The sequence below is a fragment of the Mauremys reevesii genome, linkage group 3 (assembly GCF_016161935.1).
Source record: "Mauremys reevesii isolate NIE-2019 linkage group 3, ASM1616193v1, whole genome shotgun sequence".
NCBI lineage: Eukaryota > Metazoa > Chordata > Testudines > Geoemydidae > Mauremys > Mauremys reevesii.
Window position 1 is genome coordinate 70,223,956 of NC_052625.1, and position 25,883 is coordinate 70,249,838.

At 41.8% G+C, this 25,883-nt stretch overlaps 1 protein-coding gene across 1 annotated transcript in view; it reads left to right on the plus strand.

Moving 5' to 3' along the window:
* The window catches only part of LOC120401126 (kinesin-like protein KIF28P), a 53,028-nt gene that overhangs the window by 5,334 nt on the left and 21,811 nt on the right, over positions 1 to 25,883 (plus strand). Inside the window, exons 3-14 of the mRNA XM_039530796.1 lie at positions 1,006 to 1,206; positions 3,001 to 3,036; positions 7,492 to 7,716; positions 10,256 to 10,410; positions 11,103 to 11,214; positions 13,373 to 13,440; positions 14,456 to 14,602; positions 15,609 to 15,717; positions 17,436 to 17,526; positions 18,443 to 18,497; positions 19,861 to 19,984; positions 24,678 to 24,822. Coding sequence (XP_039386730.1) covers positions 1,006 to 1,206; positions 3,001 to 3,036; positions 7,492 to 7,716; positions 10,256 to 10,410; positions 11,103 to 11,214; positions 13,373 to 13,440; positions 14,456 to 14,602; positions 15,609 to 15,717; positions 17,436 to 17,526; positions 18,443 to 18,497; positions 19,861 to 19,984; positions 24,678 to 24,822 — 1,468 coding nt within the window. The remainder of the gene's footprint in view (positions 1 to 1,005; positions 1,207 to 3,000; positions 3,037 to 7,491; positions 7,717 to 10,255; positions 10,411 to 11,102; positions 11,215 to 13,372; positions 13,441 to 14,455; positions 14,603 to 15,608; positions 15,718 to 17,435; positions 17,527 to 18,442; positions 18,498 to 19,860; positions 19,985 to 24,677; positions 24,823 to 25,883) is intronic.

Sequence of the window (25,883 nt, forward strand, 5' to 3'; positions counted from 1 at the left end):
TGCATTTGTGCTCTTAAGTTATTTTCCTAAAGAAAGGAAACCACTGGTAGATAACCATTAAAACATGTTGATTTGCAATTAAATATAGCCTTTTCACAAAATCTAGTGCTTCTTTTTGCTAACCAGAAGTATGCACTATATAAACATTTATTTAAGTAATGATTTAGCTTAATTTACAATTATTCAGGTACTTAGTTTTTACATTTTTTGTCATGTTATAAAATAGTGAATGATGTGTTTATTAGATTAACTTTTTTACTTGTAACTTGTGTCACGGTCTTTGGATGGATATTTTTCAAATACAGCGGTTCTTAACTAATAAACTAAAATAATTTAGATGTGCTGGATACATAAGGAAAAAAAACTTGAGAATTTATCAAAATATGGCTTGCATTAATAACTGATTTATTAAACAGAGGAGGTATTATCTGTAGGATAGTGAATTGAATTGATTGTTTCTGGTCACCTTGTCCTTCAAGATTTTAGAACTAGTAGAGCTCATCCTCAGACATAGTTTTTATTCATAGATTGGAAGAGGGAAAACAAGATTTTCTGCTTTTTTTTGTCTCATTGGTTTCTTCATTTGAATGAACTATTCATTGAACTGAATTAGTTGAATAAACTGAAATGAAGAAAATATTCTCTCTGCACCTGTAGAAGAGGCTACTGCTGTGAAAAGCTGGTTTAGCACTTCAACAAATAATGATTCCAGGTGCTTAGCCAATGACCTCAACTAGTTCAATTGTTTGATTTTCTTTAAAACTTGGCTGCAGACATATAGTGCTTAATATTACTGTTTAATTTAAATTATTTAAAAGATTATAGTAAATTTAGGCCTTATGGGTGGTAGTCGTCGTCATTTCAAATTTAATTTTAATTACTTTTTTTTTAATTAAACCTGTATTTAAAAAAAATTTGGAGGGCTGGGGGTTGTTTAATCTTTTTTTTAATCCCATTCTGGTGCATGTGTTTACGTTCTCTATGAGTAAAAATGTCTCCTTTTAGGGAGAGGTCTTTCGTGACCTTGGTCAAGGAGTTCTGGACAATGCCTGGCAAGGTTATAATGCTACACTCCTAGCGTATGGCCAAACTGGCTCAGGGAAGAGCTATTCTATGATTGGATATGGTGCAAACAGAGGCATAATTCCAGTTGTGTGTGAAGAGCTCTTCAAATCAATTCAGAACCAGAAGAACAAGCAATATCAGGTATGGTCTACACTGTTCTGTTTTCAAGATCCCTCTGTATATGCTCTCAAGTTCAAATTTGGAAAACCGCCATTGCCATTTTAAAACTAGCTTCAGCGATAATCAAACATAATGTAAAATAACAAGTGAGAAGTGTTGAATGAGGGGCTGATCTAATACAGGAGAACTTGAACCTATCCCTGTCCCAGTAATAGCTAACTTAATCTTGGCATGAACATTTTTTTTTTCCACTGGATATGAGTTTTTAACTGGGTAACCAAGGCACTTCTGAAAACTTTACCCACTGTCTAGTCACAACCTATCTTTTCCACACAGAAGACTATAAATTTGAACATTTACCTACATTTTGAACCTCTACTTACCTACTCCTTTATCTTAGCTATGCCTCTCCTCAACATGATACAAGGGAAAAGTCTAACAAACAGGCATCAACAGACTTTCCAACCCTCGCTACTGAAGGAAAGGAATAACTTTTTACTTTAGTCATGTCAATTGTTTTATGTTTTGTCAAACTTCTTGTATTCAATAGGAATAAATGGCCCTAGCATTGCAGCACAGGTTTTGCGAATAAGTTCTCCCAGGTCATCTGTGTCCAACCACAAAAATAGCCTCTATCTTTTCCTTCTGCTCTGGTGTTCCTGATAATTTCTACATATAATAGAGTAGAAGAGCTTCATAGACTGCAGTGTAACCGTGAGCATTAGCCTTCACTAGTTACCATGAATAAATAATAGGAACCTGATAGCTCCTTCTAGTTACATTTGAATCTCAGGTGCAGAACACTTACACCAGCTGCTATTCCTCTCAGTGCCTTGATAGCTCAACCTCTCCCCATCCATTTTGGCGTGGTTTGCATCTAAGGTGGTACTAATAGAGATCTGGCTCTGCATGTGAGCACAAGAATTGCATAGGGGCATTACCAGGGGGAATCTTCTTGCATTTCCCCACCTTGTTAGATGCTGGATGTGGGTTTTCCACACTCTGACCTGATGATAGCAGCAAACTTGGGAACTCATCCCTTACCACCACATTCACCATAATGAAGTGGAAATGCAAAGCCTATTTGGGACTACACTAACATTGTGAAACTTTTTCTTCATTATTGAAAAAAAAATAACTCCATAAAAATTAAGTGCGAAAAGCGTTTATGCACCATTAAGTCTACAGTTAAAATCTCAAAATTCAGGAAGTGCAATAGTTAAGGTTCCAACAGCAATGCTTACTTGGTCAGGCTATGCATAAACTGTGTTTTTTCCATTTCTGGTTTCTGAATGAATGTGGCTGGAATATTTTGCTGTTTATTTAATAAAATGTATACCATACATCATACAAGTTTGCCACATTGCCAAATTAATGTCTGAATCTTTAATGTTTCCACTTGCTGAATTTTTCTCATAACCATAACATTGCAAGAATGAAATTTTGTAACTCTTAATAGCTAGTGTAGTTGGATGAAAAATGATTTATTAAAGTCCAACGTTTCCATCTTAAAATGGATAAGCTGACATGGAGTTTTCCTAAGACAAGCTGAGGAGACAAAGGAAGGAGGTTGGGGATACATAGATATGAGAGTTATGATAGAGCTGTGTGGATCTGGAAAACAGTCTCAAAAACCAACTGTATGCATGGCTTATGCGTTGCCACAAGATATACCAACAGTCAGTTTAGTTTGAGACAAATGGCTTTTTTGTCTAGACAATCTGTGTTCCTTTTACTTGGGAGATAACTGTATATCAAAAGTATGCTTTTTTTCAAGAGAACTTTTTATGTTCTAGCTGCTTCTTGTCTTTGCAGGTTACTTTCAGTATGCTGGAAATTTATAATGAGCAGGTAATGGTGTTGGTATATCATGCTAATTCTGAATTTTAATCTTTTTCCATTTATGTTTATTTACTAACTTACTTGTTTTAAGTTCTCAGGCCTGGTCTACACTATACAGTTAGGTCAATGTAAGGCAACTTATGTCGGTCTAATTATGTCAGCGTACACACTAAAGCCATGTCCCACCAATGTAAGTGCCCTACCACACTGATATAACTCCACCTCCACGAGAGACGTAGCACAAACGTTGGTGGTGTTAAGGTGGGTAGAGTGCCCTACACTCCTGAAGCCCTAGCATATATTCTCTATTTTTAGCAGTCAAGTGTCCTGCTCCCGGAACCTTTCCCCACTGCAGTGAAAAGCACTCACAGTGGGGAGGCAATGGGAAAAGGTTCCAGCAGCTTCCCGCTGCCGAAGCCTTTCACTGCGACATGTAGCTACGTGACATGGTGAAAGGTGGGTTGTGTCCAGACTTGGCTCCACAGTGTGTAGCTACATGTGTAGCACCTGTATATTACATGCCACTGTAAGTGTAGACATAGCCTAGCAGTTACTCTACAATGAAGAACCCTCCGTGGGAGGAAAATGGTGTGTTGGGCTAGCTCTTCCTCTTCCTTCACTTGAGGGAGCCGCCCCCCACCAGACAGACATCTGGACTGGAGACCTTCACCAAGGCCCTGGTCTTGACTTGCTGGGAATGCAGCCTGCATGTCCCTGCCAATGAAGCAGGCAGGGGGAACTACCTGGTGTGAGAGGGGTCTGTTGGTGGAGTTCCTCATAATGCATGTAAGAGAGTTGCAGGAGGATAGGACTTCTGTGTAGCTTCCAGGGGCATAATTACTTTATTGCCAGGATGCTTGTAGGATCATCAGGGATACAGGATGCTGGCCAACTACAGAGGCCCCAGAGAAGGAAGGAGAACCAGCTGCTTTGTGGGGAGGAGACTGGCTGCTGGTCTCCTGTCCATTGAGATCAAGAACTGGTATCTGTACTGGCACAGGCGGAGAGGATTAGACCCCAGTGGCTGAGAGAGAGAAACCACAAGCCCCAAAGCTGAGAGGCTTGCAGCCACTGCATCCAAGAGGAAGAGAAAAGGGACATGATCAGGGACTCCTTTCTGAAGGGGATGAAGGCATCCATCTGGTCACCAGACCTAACATCCTGAGAGGTATGGTACCTGCCTGTAGTCCGCGTCCAAGATGTTATGGAAAGGTTGCCAAGGCTTATCTGTCCCTCTGACCACTACCCCATGCTGCTCATCCATGTGAGCACTAATGATAGTGCCAGGTATGACCTTGAGCAAATCAGCAGTGACTGCAGGGCTCCCGGAGTGAGGGTGAAGGAGTTGGGGTGCAGGTGGTGGTCTTATCCATCCTCCTAGTTGAGGGTAAAGGCCCAGGCAGGGACATGCACATCCTGGAGATGGATGCATAGCTGTTGAATTGGTGTCAATGGGAGGACTTCGGTTTCTTCGATGATGAGATGCTGTACCAGGAAGGAGGACTGCTGGAAGGAAATGGGGTCCATTTGACCAAGAAGTGGAAGAGCATCTCTGCACACCAACTTGATAATTGAGTGAGGAGGCCCATGTTCAAATGGGGCAGATGAGAAAAGCCCACAGGTAAGAATTAAAAAGACTAGCTTCACAAAGGGCTAGATGTTGGTGAACATGGCAAATTAAAAGAGGGTCGTAGGAGCACCAAGAGAGTTATCAGTGAGGGAATCGCTCAGCATCTTAGATGTCTTTGCACAAATGCCAGGCGTAAAGGGAATAGGAAGCACTGGAAGTATTATTGCATGTGCTAAATTATGACTTAACTGGCAGCACAGAGACTTGGAATAAATCTCATGACTGGAATACTGGCATAGAGGGTTGGGGGATCTCTTGTACAGGAAGGACAGGCAAGGAAGAAAGAGACGAGGTATTAAATTATGCATCAAGAACAGAGGTGGGCAAACTACAGCAGGCCTGCGGAACCGTCCTGCCCGGCCCCTGAGCTCCGGGCCCGGGATGCTAGCTCCTGGCCCCTTCTCCGCTGTCCCCTCTCCCTCTCAGCTCACTCGCTCCACCGCCGGCACAAAGCTCTGGGCAGTGGGGCTGTGAGCTCCTGCGGCAGCGCAGCTGCAGAACCCGGCCTGACCTGGTCTCTATGCTGCGTGGTGGCGGCAGCAGCGTGGCCCGGCTCCAGCCAGGCTGTAGCACTGCCAGCCACCAGTGCGGTAAGGGAGCACGGAGCGTGGGGATTGGATAGAGGGCAGGGGAGTTTGGAGTGGTGGTCGGGGGGGGGGTGGGTATTGGGGGGGGGGGGGCAGTCAGGAAGGAGGGCCAGGGTTGGATGGGGCGGCAGGGGGCAGTCAGGGGACAGGGAGAAGGGGTGGTTGGATGGGGCAGGGGTTCCGGGGGGGCCATCAGGAATGAAAGGAGGGGTTGGATGTGGCGGTGGGGGGCAGTCAGGGGACAGGGAGTGGGGGCGTATGGATGGGGCAGGGGTTCCGGGGGGCGGGGGGCTGTCAGGGAACACGGGGGTTGGATGGGGCAGGAGTCCTGGGGGAGGGGGAGCCGGGCCACAACCCCCTCCCCTAACCGGCCCTCCATACAATTTCCAAAACCCGATGCGGCCCTCAGGCCAAAAAGTTTGCCCGCCCCTGATCAAGAACATATACACTTGTTCTGAGGTCCAGAAGAAAGTGAGGGGCAGACCAGTTGAAAGTATCTGGGTAATGATAAAAGGGGGAAAATTGGGGTGACCGAATAATGGCCTACTGTAGACCACCAAATCAAGAAAAGGAAGTGGATGAGGCATTTCTAGAATGAATAACAGAAATGTCCAAAACACAAGACTTGTAAGTAATGGGGGACTATAACTCCCCAGACATCTGTTGGAAAAGTAACATGACAAAACATCCAGTAAGTTTTTGGAATGGGTTAGGGACAAATTATAGTTCCAAAGGTTGGCGGAAGTAACCCGGGGCAGTCATTTCAGACTTGATTCTGACTGACAGGAAGGAATTGGTTGTGAATGATTATTTCCTGATTCTAAGGAAAGGAAGGAAGGATAGCAGCAGAATAAAGACAATGGACATCAAAAAAGCAGACAACAAACTCAGAGAACTGTTAGGTAAAGTCCCATAGGAAGAAAATCTAAGGGATAAAGAAGTAGATCCCTACCATGAAATCGCTCCTGTTTTTTCCCTGTTCTATCTTCACTGAGAGACTTTCAACTGGTCTGCCTCTCATCCCTCATGTACATTGCAACACCTCCTTTTTTTTTCCCTGCCTGCCCTTCCTGAACAATCTGTACTTCTCCACCCTAATAACAATCTCCAGTCAGTAGATTTATCCCATCAAGCCGGTGTACTAAGACTTCCAGTTCATTCCCTATACTCCTTGAATTTGTGTATAGATGTCTAAGATGTTAAGCAGATTCACTCATTTTATTTACTCTTGTTGCTTCTATGACCCTATTGTAGTTTTCCACGTACCCCCCAACTTCTGCCCCTCTGTAAAGGCCACCTTTTTATAATTACCTGTAGTCTTCTGTCACCTCCCTCTTATTTCATATGGAATCTTTCATAAAAGATTGTATTTTTGAGACCATAAAACATTTTGAGACACACAAGACAGCAGAGATAGTATCTGCTGTATATCATGGAAAACATTACTAGAAATATGGAGTGTGATTTAAAATGTTAAAGTATTTGATCACATGACAATAATAGAGACAGAGAGATGTTAAGAGACCTGGGTAATGGAGAAAAGGTTTTGATCTTTCTAATTCATATTTTAAGCACCAGATTGTTAGATTGTGATGATGACGCCTAAATCCAGACTAAAATATTCTTAATTTCCTATTGCATATGACAAGGGTTAGTGCCTCCAGAATATGATAGGTCACTAATATAGAAGTCTAACGGTAAGAGGGGTTGAGGTTAAACTCTTATTTCCTTTAATTGGTTGTGGCATTGTCAAATGTCGTATCTCATTCATGCATTGTGACTTGGTGTTGTCTGTTTTATCCTGAATTTTGCAAATGGGTTATTCCTATTGATGCTATTTAGAAAAACCCATGGGCTTGATTCTGCTAGTACTCTGTGCATGGAACGACTCTTGGAGGGAAAGATAGGCAGTTCCATATTCACTGTGCTTAGAGGATTGCCACTTCATATTAATATGCAGCGAGTAACAATTCCATACATATTAAAATGACAGTTGTGTTATATATTCAAAGTAACAAGCATTTCTACCAACTAGATGTGGTTTTATGACATGCTAGATGGTAATAAACTACCATAAACAGTGTTTGTGTAGTTAATTGCTTTACTACCTGCTTCTTACAAAGTCATGCTATCATTTCTTGACTTAGAAAGATTTTTTCCCTTCTCTTTGTTTTCACAAAATGTTCTTTTCAATCACTACGTAGCTGTATCCAGTAACACATTTTGACTGTAAATACCTCTCCATAGGTAATAGATTTACTGTCTGAAACCAAGAAACCTGGTGGACTCAAGGTTAGAGAAGACCAGCAACAAGGCTTTTATGTGGATGGTTTGAAACGGGTGGCTTGTGACAGCTACGCACAAATTGAGAGGTTAATGGAACAAGGAACTAAAATAAGAACCACAGCTTCAACCAGCATGAATGCTACAAGCAGTCGATCTCACATGGTCATTACCATCCAATTCAAACAGGTTCAGTATGAGGAAACCCTATTTTCCACTATTCAGCATATTTGTTTCACAAGATTAAAATTCTTATTTAACTAATTATGCAAGAAAGGTAAATTCACAAGGTAAATTCTCCTAAGTTTGTTGCAGACACAAATTCAAAGCCTGTTCATTTTCCTTATATGCATTGACCACATTTCCTAGTATGTTACAGAAGGTGATTTTTTTAACTGAATCTTAAAGGAATGGCTCCCAGCCTTTCCAGACGACTGTACCCCTTTCAGGAGTCTGATTTGTCTTGCGTACCTCCAACTTTTATCTCACTTAAAAACTACTTGCTTACAGAATCAGACATAAAAATACAAAAGTGTCACAGCACACTGTTGCTGAAAAAATGGCTTACTTTCTCATTTTACTATATAATTCTAAAATAAATCTATTAGAATATAGATACTGTACTTACATTTTAGCATTTATACGGCTCTAGGTACTATACAAATCATTGTATGAAATTTTAATTTGTACTAACTTCGCTAGTGCTTTTTATATAGCCTGTTGTAAAACTGAGCAAATATCTAGCTAGGTTGATGTACACCCTAGAAGGCCTCTGCATACCCTAGGGGTACGTGTATCCCTGGTTGAGAACCACTGGCTTAAAGTATTTGGGAGTTCACTTACATTAAATAATAGCATAGAGAGCACACTTACAACGTTTGTGGACGATACCAAGCTGGGAGGGGTTGCAAGTGCTTTGGAGAATAGGATTAAAAATCAAAATGATCTAGACAAACTGGAGAAATGATCTTAAGTAAATAGGATGAAATTCAATAAGGACAAATGCAAAGTACTCCGCTTAGGAAGGAACAATCAGTTGCACACATACAATGTGGGAAATGACTGCCTAGGAAGGAGTACGGTGGAAAGGGATCTGGGGGTCATAGTGGACCACAAGATAAATATGAGTCAACAGTGTAACGCTGTTGCAAAAAAAGCAAATATCATTCTGGGATGTATTAGCAGGAGTGTTGCAAGACACGAGAAGTCATTCTTCCGCTCTACTCGGCACGGATTAGGCTTCAACTGGAGTATTGTGTCCATTTCTGGGCAAACATTTCAGGAAGTATGTGGACAAATTGGAGCGAGTCCAGAGAAGAGCGACAAAAATGATTAAAGGTCTAGAAAACATGACCTATGAGGGAAGATTGGAAAAAATTGCATTTGTTTAGTCTGGAAAAGAGGAGACTGAGGGGGGACATAAGTTTTCAAGTACGTTAAAGGTTGTTACAAGGAACGGGGAGAAAAATTGTTTTTCTTAATCTCTGAGGTTAGGACAAGAAGCAGTGGAAGCAAGGGAGGTGTAGGTTGGACATTAGGAAAAACTTCCTTATTGTCCATTGATTAAGCACAGGAATTAATTGCCTAGGGAGGTTGTGGAATCTCCATCATTGGAGTTTAAGAGCAAGTTAGACAAACATCTGTCAGGAATGGTCTAGATCAGTGATTCTCAAACGTTTGTACTGGTGACCCCTTTCACATAGCAAGCCTCTGAGTGTGACCCTCCTTATAAATTAAAAACACTTTTTATATATTTAACAGCATTGTAAATGGTGGAAGCAAAGTGGGGTTTGGGGTGGAGGCTGACAGCTCACGACCCCCCATGTAATAACCTCATGCCCCCCCCCCCGAGAGGTCCCGACCCCCAGTTTGAGAACCCTTGGTCTAGATAATACTTAGTCGTGCCATGAGTGCAGGGACTGGACTAGATGACCTCTCAAGGTCCCTTCCAGTCCTATCATTCTGTGATTTGGAAATAATTTGTGATTGCTGTGGTCATCCATACACAGAGCTGTATGTGATAACAGGCCTGTCACTATCAAGCTGGTTGCAGGGAGTTTCTCCTTACATGGAGTCAGATGCAGATGGAGGTATGGGAGTACAGGCATCAGATTGCAAAAGTGATGCTGCTGTCACAAATGGCTTATTGCAAGGATAAGCTCCACTGGGGCCCGCCATGGCATTCTTTGTCCACACATGCCCTGATGAAACTACATCTGTGTCTGGCTGTCAGTTGCTGGAATTGCAACCAATGCAGACAAGGCCAAGATTATTGCAACCTCCTTTAGGTATCCGTTGTTCCAGTGTGTCTCAGTATGGTATTTGTGTTACTGGGCAAGTCTTGCTTTGACCTGTCTTTTAGCAAGTATTATTTAAAGGCTCCTTTGAACTTCTATATACTCGCCTTTTCTGTACACTGTGGTTTGCTCCCCTGTTGATGCTGGTCCATTGATATGGATGTAACTCTTTGTATTCCAGCTGAATTTATCTTCCTACCCCTGCCCCTTCTTAAGTCTGTCTTGCTTAATTTTTACACAAAAGTTCATTCTCTTTCAGCCATAACGTTACTTTCCATATTTTCAATAATTCTCTGCTTCTTAGTGCCAGTACATATTACAATATATTTACTCAGACTATCCACAGAGCTTTTAGGTTGCTGTACCTTGCTGTGATTTTAAGGATATGGCTTAATACCTTATTTTCCTTTCACTGTTGGAATTTCTTTCAGATTTTTCTAGATGAAGATATCACCAAGCAGTCCGTTATAAATCTGGTGGACTTGGCAGGAAGTGAAAGGCAAAAGTCTTCAGGCTCTGAAGGGGACAGACTGAGAGAAGGGACACGTGTAAATCTGAGTTTAACCACCTTAGGAAATGTCATTAGGTACAACAGGGACCTTTCTGCAAGTGGCACAAAAACTGTGTGTGTGTGTGTGTGTTCGTGTTCGTGTTCAAAAGGTAGGAATGGCAGTCTTCCTTCAGTTCAGATCTTCTACCTAGTAAGCTTAACATAATTCTTTGCACTTCTACAGTGCATACCATGGAGCAATCTGAAAACACTTTATAAACATTAATAAATTAAGCTTCACAGCATCCCTCAGAGGTAAGTAATTTTATCTCCATTTTAAAGTGGAGAAACTGAAGCATAGAATATTAATTGACTTGCCCATGTCTGGGTCAGATCTGGAAAGAGAAATCATGATGTGCTACCTCACTTTGTTGTTAGTCAGAATTTTTTAAAGCAACTAGTAGTTTTGCGTGTCTCAATTTTCAGGCACACAACTTGAGACACCTTTAAAATGCCCTGATTTTCTGAGGGTGGTTGCTTAGCACTTTTTAAATAAATCAGGTTCTTTTAACTCAAATTGAGGCATCCAAAGTTATTAGTTTTGAAAATCTTGACCATTATTTTTATAGATCAGCTAATGTATGATGTATAATTATGGTACCATGAGCTAATATAGTGAAGCATCTACACAGGTACAGTTAGTGAAATTATTTCTCCTTGTTCTTTAGCTAGATTTTTAGTCAAGAGTATTGTTTAACCCTTTGCTCACTCAATCATTTTTCCCTTAGTGCTCTGGCTGAGGTGGCCATGGGGAAGAAAGTGTTACATATCCCATACAGAGACTCGGTTCTAACAAAACTCCTGCAGTCGGCTCTCGGGGGGAACAGCAGGACTATCATGGTAAAGTTGACTGACTTGTTCAGTAATTGGGTTCTGGTATTTTATTGTTAAAATAGAAGCACAGTGGGCTAGATTCCCAAAGGAACTTAGGTGTGACAATGCTCAGCATCATCATGCCTAACTTCTAGGCACTTAGAAAATAACTGGGATTTGCAAAAGCCTGGGTTAGGCACCTCAGCTCCCTATAGGATGAACAGGAAGAGAGAAGCACCTCAGAGTTTTGTGGATTCACAAAAGCTGGAATGGTGCCTCATCTAAGCTAGCCAATAGGAGATGCCAAGGCGAGGGGTGTGTCCTAAGCCCCACCCCTCTCTTGGAGATAGGTGACTAAGTCCAGGCTGGAGGGAGGCACCTCTCTCTGCTTCAGATTCTCAGCTGCAAACCCTCTCTTGGCGTTAGGCACTTGTGCTCTTTTAGCAAGAAATCTGGGCATGGGGGACAGGGGAGGAGGAAGCACTCCCTCATACCTTTTAGCCCAATAGTTATGGTATTCACCTGGCATGTGGGAGACCCCAGTTCAAGTACCCCCTCCACCTGAAGGAGAGAAGGAATTTGAACAGGAATCTGCTACCTCTCAGGTGAGCTCTCTAACCACTGGGCTATGGGATCTTCTGATGCAGGGCTCCCTCAGTCTCTCCTCTTGAAGCAATTCCACTGTGGATATATAATTTTAAAAGCCTTTGGATGAGGGGGCCTGGATCCTTGGGTCCTCCCCACTTCCAGGGGAGGGCTCAAACCACCAGGCTGCAGAGTCATCCTCATGCTTGCTTGCTCGCTCACTTTTTGTCCTAATGACCAAGTATGGCTATTCTGATAACGCCCCCACCGAAGTGCATTGTCAGATTCAAGGCCAAGTTCTTTTGACCCTGCCTCCCTCAAGAAGTGTGCCTGTACAGTAATATCTCTAACCAGTCCTTTTTACGTATTAAGTACTTTGTTTATTTTGACGATGTTATAAAAGCAATCAAGCTTATTAGCTATACTTCAAGATAAGTTAAATCCTTTTTTAATAGGAGCCCTTTTCTTATCCAGTGTTTGAGTCATTTAAAAATGCACCTGCGTCCTGCACATTCCTGCCTTTGCACTCACAAAGGGTGTGTGCACACAAATTAAGGTTTGCTAGCACATTGGAATTTGCATGAGTGCACAAAAGTGCAGGCGCATTTTTGTATATGGCCTTTTGAAACCTGGTCTCTACTATTTTCTTTGGAGTCCACTGTTGATCATCCATGCCATGGGCCAGATTTTGCCAGCCTAAATGAAGCAGAACTCCCCTTGAGTCTGTCATTGCCTCCAGCTGACTGTCTCTTTCTACAGTGCTGTTAAGTGAGGGAGCCAGGATATGAATCGGAAGGGGCTGGCGTGCATACATGAAAACACTGGAGTCTAAATTTTCATAACTTTTTAAATTATTGAGCCAGTTTTCTTCAAACTAGAGTCTTTTGTTCCTTGGTGGAGTGTGAAACAAACCAAAGGCCATATTCTCCACATCTTGAAGTCGTGGAACTATTTGCTTGAGTAAGGGCTACCAGTGTAAATAAGGGTATTCAGGATCTAGGCCCACATGACTAATTTTGTACAAACTAGGTTAATCTGTTTAAAATCTCTCTCCTCAGTGCAAGGAAAATATCTCCAAAAATGGTGGTGGTGGTTCTTCATCATCATCAATTTCTGTATTACAAAAAGTGACTTGCCGTCTTAGGCCTGGTCTACACTAGGGAGGGGGTCGAACTAAGGTACGCGACTTCAGCTACGCGAATAGCGTAGCTGAAGTTGAACTACCTTAGTTCGAACTTCTTACCTGTCCAGACGCCGCGGGATCGAAGTCCGCGGCTCCCCCGTCGACTCCGCCACCACCGTTCGCATTGGTGGAGTTCCGGAGTTGACGGGAGCGCGTTCAGAGTTCAAACTATCGCGTCTAGATTAGACGCGATAGTTCGAACTCCGAGAAGTCGAACGCTACCCGTCGACCTGGCCGTAAGTATGGACGTACCCTTAGTGACACTAAGGTCTCTCTTTATATTTAAGGGGCTTACCAATGGATTTGTCCTTTGTAAACCTTCTCTGAACTGTGATATCTTTGGTGAATATAAAACCAATAAACAGAACTCAAATAGGGAATCTAAATTGTATTAACACTTTTTGTATATACTCACAGATTGCAGCTGTAAGTCCAGCTGATATCTGCTATGAAGAGACTTTGTCAACATTACGATATGCTGAGAGGTATAGTTTTGTGGTTTTTCAAGTACTGTAAAATTGTTTGCATTTCTGCTGTGAGTCCAAGATGCAGCCAAACACCCAGGCAAAATAACAGGAGACACCAGTAATAAATGACAAACCCACTTCAGTGTAAATAAAGATGTATGAAACTTGAATAAACAAAAGCAGTAGGTTGAAGTAGTAAATTAATTGCTTACCCGTAGACATTAAGGGTGTGGTTTCTGATCACTAAATTGTGTGGAGGGTGGTTATATATTGTCCTGGGAACCTTGGGCCTCCAACATATGTCTGTCTCTCTCCACTCCAGTTTACTTTTCTATCTTTCTCACCCTTCTCATCATCTTCTAACCCCAATTATGACTCTCTGAAGAGGTTTCCTTTCTGCCCCAAGACATCCTCACTCGCTCTGTATCTTTCCTTAGTATCCAGTCTTTCAGCATAGCTCTGCTCTGGGCTCTGTACCAGGAAGTCCCCATTTTTTCAGTCTCTGCTGCAGCTTGCACATGTTGCCTCCCCTTGATGTTTCCTGGGCTGAGAATTGGGCTAGGCGCCAGCAATGGGGCACATGTGCAACTACTTGAGAGGATGGTGAGAGAATGTTCCTGCAAACCCAGCTTCTTACTATCATGTTCATGTCTTGATGCATTCTTACTTCCTGGTCTGACTTGATGTCTTGTTTATGCGATTGCACCACTGCAACAAGACCCTACTAAAAGAGCCAGCTGGGGAAGAAGGGAATGGTTACTGCACTGGCAGAGAAAACACAGGGCTGGGACTCCTGTTTCCAGTGCAGGGGAAGACATCATATGCCTGCAGCACCTGAGAAGTGATGGTGTTTTTATTTGTAAAGTTCCAAAACTCCACTTAATATTTCAAAAAAAAGCATTTTTGCCTAGGAAAGCTCTTCTCTGCCAGCCAAAGCTCTGTGCTGAGGTTGACTGCATCATGATGTAATAGCTGACTGGCCTCTTTTTTTTTCTTTCTTTCTTTTTTTTTAATATATTTGCATATGTGAAAGAACAAAAAAGATCAAGAACAAAGCAGTGATAAATGCGAGTCCAATGGAGAAGCATATAATGGAGCTGAAAGCAGAAAATAACAAACTGTTGTCCAGACTGACTGGGCTTGGAAACTCTGGGAAAACAGTAGCAGATGAAACCAGTATGTATTTACAAAGTTAATCCTGCTAAAGGAACCACAAGTACCAGATGGCTCAGAGTTTCTCAAAATGTCCTCTGGAGCCCTTTCTAGTGGCCCATGGCATTAACAGCATAGGGGGACTGGTAGAGTTGAAAGGAGGAATAGGTTCATGGGAAGTTCTCTCTTCTGAACTGGACAAAAGAGAGAGTTGGAGACCCTCTAAGGAACAATGTAAAGCTATTGTGCATATGTCATTTTATAGATGGTCATGTAATATTACTAATAATACTTAACACTTGTATAGCGTGTCTCATCATATATTCTCAAAGCACTTTACAAAACATTAAACCCGTTATTGCCAACCTCAAGCATTCAAAAACCAGGAGTCAAGCCCCATAAAAATAATATTGGCTTAAAAATCATGAGACTTTTTATTGAAATAGTAAAGTGTATACTCTTTTTATTTGCCTTCCAGTTTCTGCACCTTTAGGATATACCCAGTTCTTGTTTTCAGACTTTTCTCTACAACCATAAGGGCTAAAAACTGTTTTAAACAATAAAAGCTGAGATTTTCATGTAATCACATGATTCCAGTAGTTGGGGCTTTTAAAAAAAATCACACACTCCTCTCCCAAATATCACAAGACTGGCAGTCACAGAGAGGTTATCTAACGCATCCAAGAAGAGTAGAAAGACTACTCCAAGGACACTTCTGAATTTGGATCTTTTTCTTTTCCTTTAGCAAAGGACTGCCAAGAATCCAGCTTGCTTTCTAAACTTTGCATCTGAAAGTTGCTGCATTAACAGAGGGAGCTAACAGAGCTCCTGTATTTCTGTCTGTAAATACGGAGATGCTACATTATGAGTTAATCACTTTATAATGGTTATTCAGACATTATCAAAACGGGTACTTCTTTTGGAAGTTAAAAATTAATAAATGAAGATTAAATTCACAGGGGTTTTGTGCCTTTGTATGTCCACACATCCCAGCTGAAATTTCCTCTCTTTCCCCTTCCAGAAGAGCTGCGAAGTTTGCTGGCTGAAAATGAACTGCGGATTCAGACTATTCAGTTAACATGGGAATATCGTCTGGAAGAAGCTCGGAAGGAATGGGAACAGCAGTATGCTGCAATTACTCAGGTAAGATTTTTCTTTAAAGGGCAGTGCGAGTTATAGACTTACTATAGTTCCTTTCCAGTCTTCCTTTGGCTACCATGTCTATCCACACTTGGCTTGTTTTAAAAGATACATTACTTTTAACGGTTTTTTTTCTAAGTTGCCTCTTCTTGTGCCTTTAAGTTTGGATAAATTGCAAAAGCATGCCACTTAAATTGTGTTATATAATAATCAGTTATAACATCTTTTGTTTATAACCATTATTGTTCCATTTAATGTGATTATGAGGAAGAATGGTTACTTTTGGAAACAAAGCATTTGTATATATTACAAAAAAAAAAAATCAAGCCATGTACAAAACTTACAAGACGCAGGCCTGTATCACTTCCAAGCATTGAGGGATAGAACCAAAGATTTCCCCCTTTAAATGAAATATGAGTTAACTAACTTAAACATTTACAAATGTTTTCTGACTTACATTATTTAAAAGAATAATTAACTTTTTTAATTGGAGTGTTAAAAGTAACCATTCTTAATAATGGATTTTTTTTCTAGACTTTTTTCCCCAAATGAAAAAAGCCTTGCCATGTATTTAAAAACACAATCTTACCTTTGAATTAAGGGAAGGGGAGAGGATAGGAAGATTCATTTTATGGCGAGTTACAAGTCAGCCCCTCCCAATTTATTGTCTCTTGTGTCTTATCTCTTCATTCCTGCAAAGTCGGCCTCCATCAGTCATTTGCCTGCTTCTTCCCAAATCACCTTTGTGTTTTCTTCGAAGCCACCCTTTGTTTTGAATAGTCTCCCTGAATTAGTCAGCAAAGCCACTACCCTTTCCTCCTTTGAATCCTGCCTCAAGACCCATTTCAGCTCTGACACACATGGAAACTGCCAACTGATAATGGCTACCTGGATAGCCAGTTTGGATATATGATATTTAGTTACATTTTATAGAGTATTTTTAAGTTTGCTCACAATTATCTAGCTGTATGCATAATTAGCCTACATCAGCGTATTTTATTACTGTTTCATGCATCCTCCCTGTTCTTTCTGATTCACAGTTACACCCACTTTTTGTGTCTTGTCTTAAATTAGAGGGACGATCTTTGACAGGATGTTTGTACAGTGCCCCTCCCTATGGGTCTCTGATACCGACTGAGCTCTGGATGCTACTGCAATACAGATAATGACTAATAATAAATATTATGCCCATGCCACTTAACAGATGATCGGCCAAGGGGAAATTCTGAAAGAGTGCCCTCATTTTGATCCTGTATTTTATTTCATGATATAAAACAGCACCAATAAGAGAGCGTGAGCTAACATAATCCATGAGTGTAATGTGTAAAAACAGCTGTCTGCACCTTTCTAAACTCATTAAAGCTGAAGGGAGACGAGTAATAACCTAAACAACATGAATTGTAATTGAATCATTAATCAAACTAATCATTTTTCCACCCACTTTTATAGTTCCACCTTTGTAGTATCTGGGCATTTTTTGAAAAACAGATTGATTGAGTTTTGGGAAATGTTTGTGTGATGATTTATTATCTATTGTTTAGAGTTGTGAATGTTTGGTATTCAGATATTTTTCAGGATGTCCTCGAACAGCTGATCTCCTTGTTTATGATCTCCTTAACAACAGAGGGGGAAAAAGTAATCCTCCCTGTATATTATCAGCTGTCATTTGGTGCTTTCCAACATATGTCACTAAATGGTGTGAATCTGAACTCCTTTATCAGGAGAGACGGATGATGGAGACATTCCCATATCTCTTGAATATCAATGAAGACCCTCAGCTCTCCGGAGTTCTCAAGCACTTCATTCAGGATGGTACTCTATTTTATTTGCTTCATATTCTAGTATTAAGTGCTGCACAAATTTACATAGCTCGTAGGAATGCTTCTTTCTGTACCTTATAATTCATCATAACCAAATGCTGTTGTGCTAATATATGCTCTTAAGTATCATGTTGCTCAGCCACACATACATGTAATAAATTGTCATGGTTTTTCAGGGTCTAAACAGTTCTCTTCCACCATCAAACATGCTCCTTTTGTTTGTGAACATGGCAAAGCTCGCATAAAAGGATTCAAATTAGAGGAATGTTTTAGGGTATTAAAATACAATAGAAACCTAACCTGTGAAAGTAATTATATCAGACTTGCTGGGTGTCAGTTACTAATAGCTGGAAATATGCCCTTGTCACTTTGCAAGTTAATTTATTGATATCTGATCCAGTTTCCACCGTTTGTCACCTGACTCCAGCTGGTTCTTTTCCTTTGCCTACAGAACACTGTTTTTTCCACTGGCAATATTTTCTTTTCATGACTGCAAGGAGCTACAGTTTGGAGGGCTGGCTCAACTAATGAGGATTAGGCAGCTCACAGACCAGTTAGGTTGTTGTGCACATGGCGTTTAGTCCACAAGATTAAATATCCTCAGTGTCAGGAATAGCTCAATTTCTAAATGCTATAAAATGCCTCCATAATTATTTGTGGGTACAAAATCAAAAGCCAAGTGTGGAACCTTTTATATAAATCAGGACCCAGAATACGTTAAAAGCATTAAATATATATTTAATATTCAGATAATAGCAGTAACATGACAGGTCTCTCAGTCAAGCACAACTCATCAGATTCACATAGGAGAAAAAAGTTGAAATGCAAATGCAATTATTTTAAGCAGTGAGTGTAACTGTTGTTACCCAGAGCACATCACTTATGCCAAAAATTGTTTATTCTTTCAGGTTCATGCGATGTTGGTCAGTCAGCCTCAAATGCAATAACCGTTAAAGGTTTAGGGTAAGTATACATAAATTAGAAAGAGACAAGACACTAAATAGTCTGTGTCTTTTTTAACAAGAGAAATGTACATTACATTGCATATATATATGAGATGTGAGAACTTGGCTGTTGTAACGTGAACCTTTTTTATGAAGAGTGGAGGAAAAATAGGCTGGGGGGAACTCACTGAGTGTATTATGTATTGTTTCTGAAACTGCCCTTTTCAAAACTGTAACAAGCGTTAAGTTAAATTGCAATATTTAATTCAAAGTTCAGCTATTCAATTGTCATAAAGCTAAAAATTTACACAACAACTTTAAAAATACTGATTTATTCTTAATTTGGGGACTTCAGTCCTGATGAGCTAGAGAGACAAGGTGCATGAGGTAATGTCTTTTATTGGACCGACTTCTGTTGGTGAGAAAGACAAGCTTTTGAGCCACACAGAGCTCATGTTTTCAAGGCCATCAGCCGATCCAAAACCAGCTACCACAGTGACTGCATCATAACCCACCAAGGTAGCTGCATGCTTTTGAGACAGTGCAGCTCACAAAACACAGGACAAAACGTGAGAGTGAGACACAAACTTTTCTTTTTAAACACAGAGTCTGTTAGACCTAATCTGAACAGGTTTCGACGAGGCAGCATGTAAAATGCCAACAGCACATCTACATTATACTTCGACCATTGCTGATGTCAGTAGAGTTGAACTGATTTTAGTAACTGTGTGACATGTTACAGAGGGTCTTGGGTCGTGAGTTCTTCAGGGTATTTATTTATTTGAATTTAAATAGATACAAGGCCTATCCCAGATTCTAGGTGTCCTTGCCATCAAATAAATACGCACAACAAACGTCATTACAGATCTACAACAGCAGCATGTTTTCCCCTGTACAAATAGCCACCCAGCAGCAAATCAATATCTCCCCACCCAAATTCCCCCAAAAACCCCACTGCCAGCCACTTCAGCCCTTGCCAAATGCCTGCTCAACAGTAATAGGCTTTGCAACATGTCTTGAAGGTCTACAAATTTGAGCTATTTTGGACCCAGTTAAGGGAGTTGAGTCCCAAAGTCATGGGGCCCTCCCAGAATGCCCTGCCAGCAGCGTCTTCTGTTCTATTCCAAGAGAGCTTCAGCTTTGGTGCCTCTGCTGATCTCAAGCATGGTATATGTCCTGGGGAGGAGAGGCAGTTCCTCTCAGCTTGGGTGATTTGGACAGTGTCTACCTAGCCCATTGTAGGGGCTACTGGCATACAAGTAAAAGTTTATTATCTTCAAAATTAGAATAAATATTTTTTCAGGATTTTGAGATAGGAAATGTTTACTTTTAGCTCGATTCTTAAGAGATCCATGAATTGCAAAAAGTATTTTATCTTTCAGCATTTTGGACAAGCATGCTACATTCACAAATACTGACGGCAAAGTTACCATAACGCCACGGGAAAAGTGCAAAGTTGTTGTCAATGGTGTTCCCATCACTATGAAAACTAAACTGCAGCATCTGGTAAGTTTTTTTTTTTCTTGGAGAATGAAAGAAGCAGGAATGGGCATTGCAGATCAGAAAGATTCTTACAGATTCTAACCAGAAATCATTTCTGTAAGTAGAGAGACCATTATAGATAATTACTGTAACTTTTAATAAATAGGTTAACTTAATAAACAGGAGTAACCATGTGTTTTTAAAAAGAAGGTATTATGGAGAAAACAAGAGCCAATTTCTGAAATCCTTACTTGCCTGACTAATCTCTGTCTGGAATATAGCACTAGTGACTTTCATGTTGAGTAAAGATTACTTGTGGGAGTAAGAGTTGTAGGATTGGAACTTGAGGTATTCTAGGGACAATACATTTTAAATGAGTACCTGCCTCTTTTAAAAAAACATAGCTCTTCTTTGAGTGGCTCTGCATATTCCTACTCGTGGGTATCGCGCCATCTTGAGGTAATTTGCAGTAGAACTCTCTTCAAGCAGTATCCACTAGAGTAGTGGTTCCCGTCCAGGGGTCCCTGGAGGGCCGTGAGTAGGTTTCAGGGGGTCCTTCAAGCATGACCAGTGTTAGACTAGCTGGGGCCCAGGGCAGAAAGCCGAAGCACCACTGCATGGGGCTGAAGTCTGGGGCCCTGAGCCCTGCCACCTGGGGCTGAAGCCCAAGCCTGACCAATGTAGCTTCATGGAGGCCTCTGTGGCATGGGACCCCAGGCAATTGCCCTGCCCTAACGCCAGCCCTGGCTTTTCTGTTTAGAAATACCGGTTACTGTGGCACAGGTGAGACTTGGAGTTTTAATACAAAAAGGTGGAGAAGTCCTGAGCTAAAGTGCTCTCACACTCCACCCTCTCCCCTCAGTGTCCTGGCACACTGAGGGTGAGGCTGTGTGGGATGGACCACCCTCTCCGCCTCGGATCCTTCCCAACTGCATGCCAGAACAGATGTGAACCCTTCCTGCCTCTTCAACGCCGGGGTCCTGTTTTCTTCTAGTTAGTGTTGGTTTATATATACTAGAACCTCAGAGTTACAAACACCTTGGGAATGGAGGTTGTTCATAACTCTGAAATGTTCATAACTCTCTGAGCAAGATGTTATGGTTCTTCCAAAAGTTTACAAGTGAACATTGACTTAATTCAGCTTTGAAACTTTACTAAGTAGAAGAAAAATGATGCTTTTAACCATCTTAATTTAAATAAAACAAGCACAAAATCTTTCTTTACCTTGTCAAATCTTTTTTAAAACTTTCCCTTTATTTTTTTAGCAGTTTACCTTTAACCACAGTACTGTACAATACTTGCTTTTCCTTTTGTCTCTGCTGCTGCCTGATTATGTGCTTCCAGTTCCAAATGAGAGGTGTGTGGTTGACCGATCAGTTTGTAATTCTGGTGTTCATAACTCTGAGGTTCTACTGTAATTAGTTAGCAAGTAGTTGGGTTATTTCCCCAGTTCCAGGATATGGAGGAACTGAAGAAGCAAAAAAAACCAGGATTTAAGAGGTATGTTTCCTGCCCAGCTGTCTTCTCAGTATCAACATGTGCACTATCTGAAGTGTCTGGGCCATCTGCGAGACCTTTACCTCTAGAACCCACGAGGACAGGGAGACTCATCTGCAGCTCCTTCTGCTGAAGGAAGCCCATGGGCCTAGACCTTATGGACCCATTCAGTTGTCTGTTCTAAGGTCTAAAAAGTCAGCCTCAGCCCCAGTGGCCTCCAGGTTCTAGCTTACTGCAGGGTTCCATGAAGCTGCAGCCCCTATGAGGGCCAAACTCTGTTTCTGCCGCTCCCTCAGTCAAGCCCAGCTGCAGTACTGACGAAAAAGAAGCATAGGAGCAAGACTGCTAATGTTAACAGTACCAGTTCTCATGCATCAGAACTCTTGGATCTGCCTAATTTGGCTAGGGCTAACGGGAGACCTGTTCCACCTACAGTTTCAGTAATGAAGGAGATGAGTCCTTGTGTATCTTCAGATCTGATCATGTTTGAACCTTCAGACCTGTTGTTTCCTGATCTAGCTTCTGTTCCTGTCCCAGCTACCTCCTTGGTTCCAGAGAGTTCTGTCATTATGGCAGCTGGGGCTGCGAGAAGACCGGTTTCTCAGAATGAAGCAATGCCTATTAAAGATTCAAAGTTGCCCCACACAGAGAGTAAGGTTATTCCTGGGTCTCATTGGGTTTATGGCAGCCACAACATATGTGACTCTGTTTGTCCCAGGTCTATAGTCCAAGTTGGACAGTCTTCAGCTGTTGAGCACCAGGCCTCAGAACATCATAGCCTCTCTAGGTGGGTGGTCAACTAGGATGAACATGCTCATGGGTGTGTAGTTCAGCGCTCTGGGTCCATCCTGGAATGACTTTGGCAGTGCCAATCAATGGTTGAGGGGACATCTGAATCACTCAACAGTAGGAGGGGAATGTTGTATATCACTGTACTGGAATAATGTAGTTGCAGATTGACTCATCAGGAGAAGCTCCCAGATGCATGAATGATCCCTGAAGAATCAGCTGGTTCAGACCATTCTTTCCAGATGGGATCAGCCAGTCATGGACCTGTTTGTGACAAGGTTCAACAGAAAATGTCCTATTTCTTTGCAGAGCAAGCAGGCACAGTTTGTCTCTGTCAAATACTTTCCTACTACAGTGAGGGCAGGTTTTAATGTACGCCTTTTCCTTTGATACAAAAGGGGATAAGGAAGATATGTAAGGACAGAGCAACGATGATGCCCATTGTCCAAGCTTGGCCTTGTTTAACCATGGTTCACAGATCTCCTTCAGCTGTCTGGTGGAGTCTTCATATGCCTCTTTCTGTCTCCAGATCTTCTGTCCCAGGAGGGGGGCAGCATCTTTCACCAGGGCCTGCAGACTCTTCACCTGACAGTGTGGATGATCTGACTGTAACTGTGTCTGCACTTGAGCAATCGTGTTCAGTCATCATGGATTTGTCAAGAACAAACCGTGTCAAACCAACCTGATATCCTTCTTTGACAGGCCAACAAGCCTTGTGAATGGAGGGATACGATAGAATATATCTTGACTCTAGTACGAGCTTTGATATTCTCTCTCTTGACCTCATAAACGAGCTAGAGAAATATAGCCTAAATCAGCAGTTCTCAACCCGCAGGCCACATGCAGCCCAATTAGCACACAGCAGGGCTACAGTGGTGTGCTAAAGGCCATAGGCCATGCAGATCCAGGTTACTGGCTGCCTGACCACTCAGTGCTGCAGGGTCTGGGCTACCCGTCCAGGCAGGGCATGGCATGGTGTGGTCAGGATCACCAGCCGGCCCCAGGTGGTGAAGTTCAGCAGGGTCCAGAGCTGCCAGACCCGTGAGTGGGGAGGTTGGTGGGGTCCAGGGCAGCCGGTCCCGTGTGGCGGGGGCTGGCGGGTCCAGTGGCAGGGCTGCCGCTGGGCCCTGCACATCGGGGTCCAGGGTCCCTGCTGCTGGGACCCCCTGCACAGGGCTCCACTCCTGACCCCACTTTGTGTAAGGGTCTTTGGGTGGGAGGTGCTGGGCATATGAGTTTGTGGGGGGAAGTCTGTGGGGAGCGCTCTCTGGTTCTCAGCCTGTGGTCCAGGTAACACATTGTGGGCTGCATATGTGGCCCACATGATAAATAGGTTGAGAACCACTGGCCTAAATGAACTTACTGTAAGTTTGGTGCACAACTGGTTGGAAAACCATACTCAGAGTAGTTATCAGTCATTCACAGTCAGGCTGGAAGGGCATATTGAGTAGGGTCCCGCAGGGATCTGTCCTGGGTCCAGTTCTATTCAATATCTTCATAAATGATTTGGATAATGGCATAGAGAGTATACTTATAACGTTTGTGGATGATACTAAGATGGGAGAGGGTTGCAAGTGCTTTGGAGGACAGGATTAGAATTCAAAATGACCTTGACAAACTGGAGAAATGGTCTGAATTAAACAGGAAGAAATTCAGTAAGGACAAATGCAAAGTGCTACCCTTGGGATGGAATAATCACTTGCACGAATACAAAATGGGAGATGACTGCCTAGAAATATGCAGAACTACTCAAAGAAGAAATGAAAGTTACTTACCTGTAACCAGAGTTCTTCAAAATGACTCTGGATATTCACTTCCCACCCTCCTTCCCATCAGAGTCCCTGTGATTGTGTATCTGGCTTTGCAGTGGAAGGGACTGAGGCGGAGAGCATGCTCTGCCCCTGTATAGTCTCGCCCTCGGTGCACTGGGACACTGAGGGGAAGAGCTGGGGCATGAAAGTGCTCAAGCTGACACTGCTAGAAGAGGGTTCTACCGCAAGGCAGCACAGTACCATAAGTAACGATGCAAAGCCCATCTTAAACTCCAGTTATAGGTAAGGAGCCTTCATTTACTATTGAAGCTTAAGTTAAAAGAATGTCCTTAACCTTAGTATGTTTAGTACAGACCTGAATGTTACACCACTATTGTTTAATGTTGCATGTCTGACTCCTGAGGGCATTCTGCACCAAAAAATTAAAAATTCTGTACACAATATTTTAAAGTTCTGCTAAATTCTGCAAATTTTATTTGTCAAAATAACACTACATAATTATGCACATTTCTTCAATCCCTTCATCTTCCTTATGGGATAGCAGATTTCTGCATATCAGTTTGCAGATAGCAAACAGATAAAGTGCTAAAAAGAGAGCACTTTAAGTGAGAAGCATCGCATCCTTGAGTTTAACCAGCACCATGTACTTTAATCTTCAGGATCGTGTTATTTTGGGATCAAACAGTGCTTACCTTTATGTTGGATTTCCTGCAGAACGCACCAATGAGGACTTGATCAGATATGATTATGATTTCTTTCAGTCAGAGCTGGCGGCAGCAGAGGGCTTCAGTGTAGATAAACTTGGTAAGCATTACTGCTTGTGTACTGAGCTAACGGTTCTGTGAGGTGACTGGGGGTGTGATGAGAGTACTTCTAAATCTACCTTTCCTTTTTGCAGCTAGACTGTAATACTTAATGTGGGCTTGGTGCTGCACAGTGCCTCAAGGGAAAGATGAGACCCTACCAATCGCATTTTACCTACCCAAATTCTTCTATTTTGAAAATGTTTTACATTTTAGATTTTTAAAAGTTATTCCAATACACAGAGAAAGATAATTCATTCATTAAAACAATATTTAGTATGCATGTTTTGTCTCCAGTCCCCATGTACATGTTTTTAACACCTATAGCATTACTGTATATTTGGGAGTTTATACTGTACTGTTCTGAATAAACAAAACATGTTCTGAGTTTTTGCATAGTCTCTCAGAATAAGTTAATTGATTTCCTGTCATGTCTCCCAAAATTATCTCTCATTTCAAGCATACATCAATTTATTACTCACCAGGATTTCCCATGTTATCGCAAAAGTACTTGAAGTATTCATTTTAAAAACAAAATCAAATTTTCCCTGTAATCAGCAATCACCAGCTTCTAAGGCCTGGTCTATACCTAAAACTTGGGTCGACCTAGCTTATGTCACTCAGGGCTGTGAAAAATTTCACATCCTATGGGTTATAGTTAAGTTGACCTCACACTCACTATAGACTAGAGTTCTGTTGACCTAGCGACCACCTCTTGGAGGTGGAGTACCTACATGGAAAAACCGCTTCCTTCGATGTAGGAATCAACTATGCTACATCATCACAGCTACAGTGCAGACATGGCATAAGAAATTAGATCAGTTTATTTTTAATAACATAAACACCCTAGACTAGAAGTCCACACAAGATTGTCAAGTGAGCAATCCATGATGTGTGTTCTTCTATAGTTCTCTTCCAGATGGCTTTGTGTGGAGGAGCACCAGAAGTACTGTACCTTTCCCCTTGCTCCACTACTCCTCCAGCACTCAGCTACACTTAGTTTTCATAAACTCTTTCAATTCTTACTGAGTCGGGTACCACTGGTACAAAACTTGATAGTAA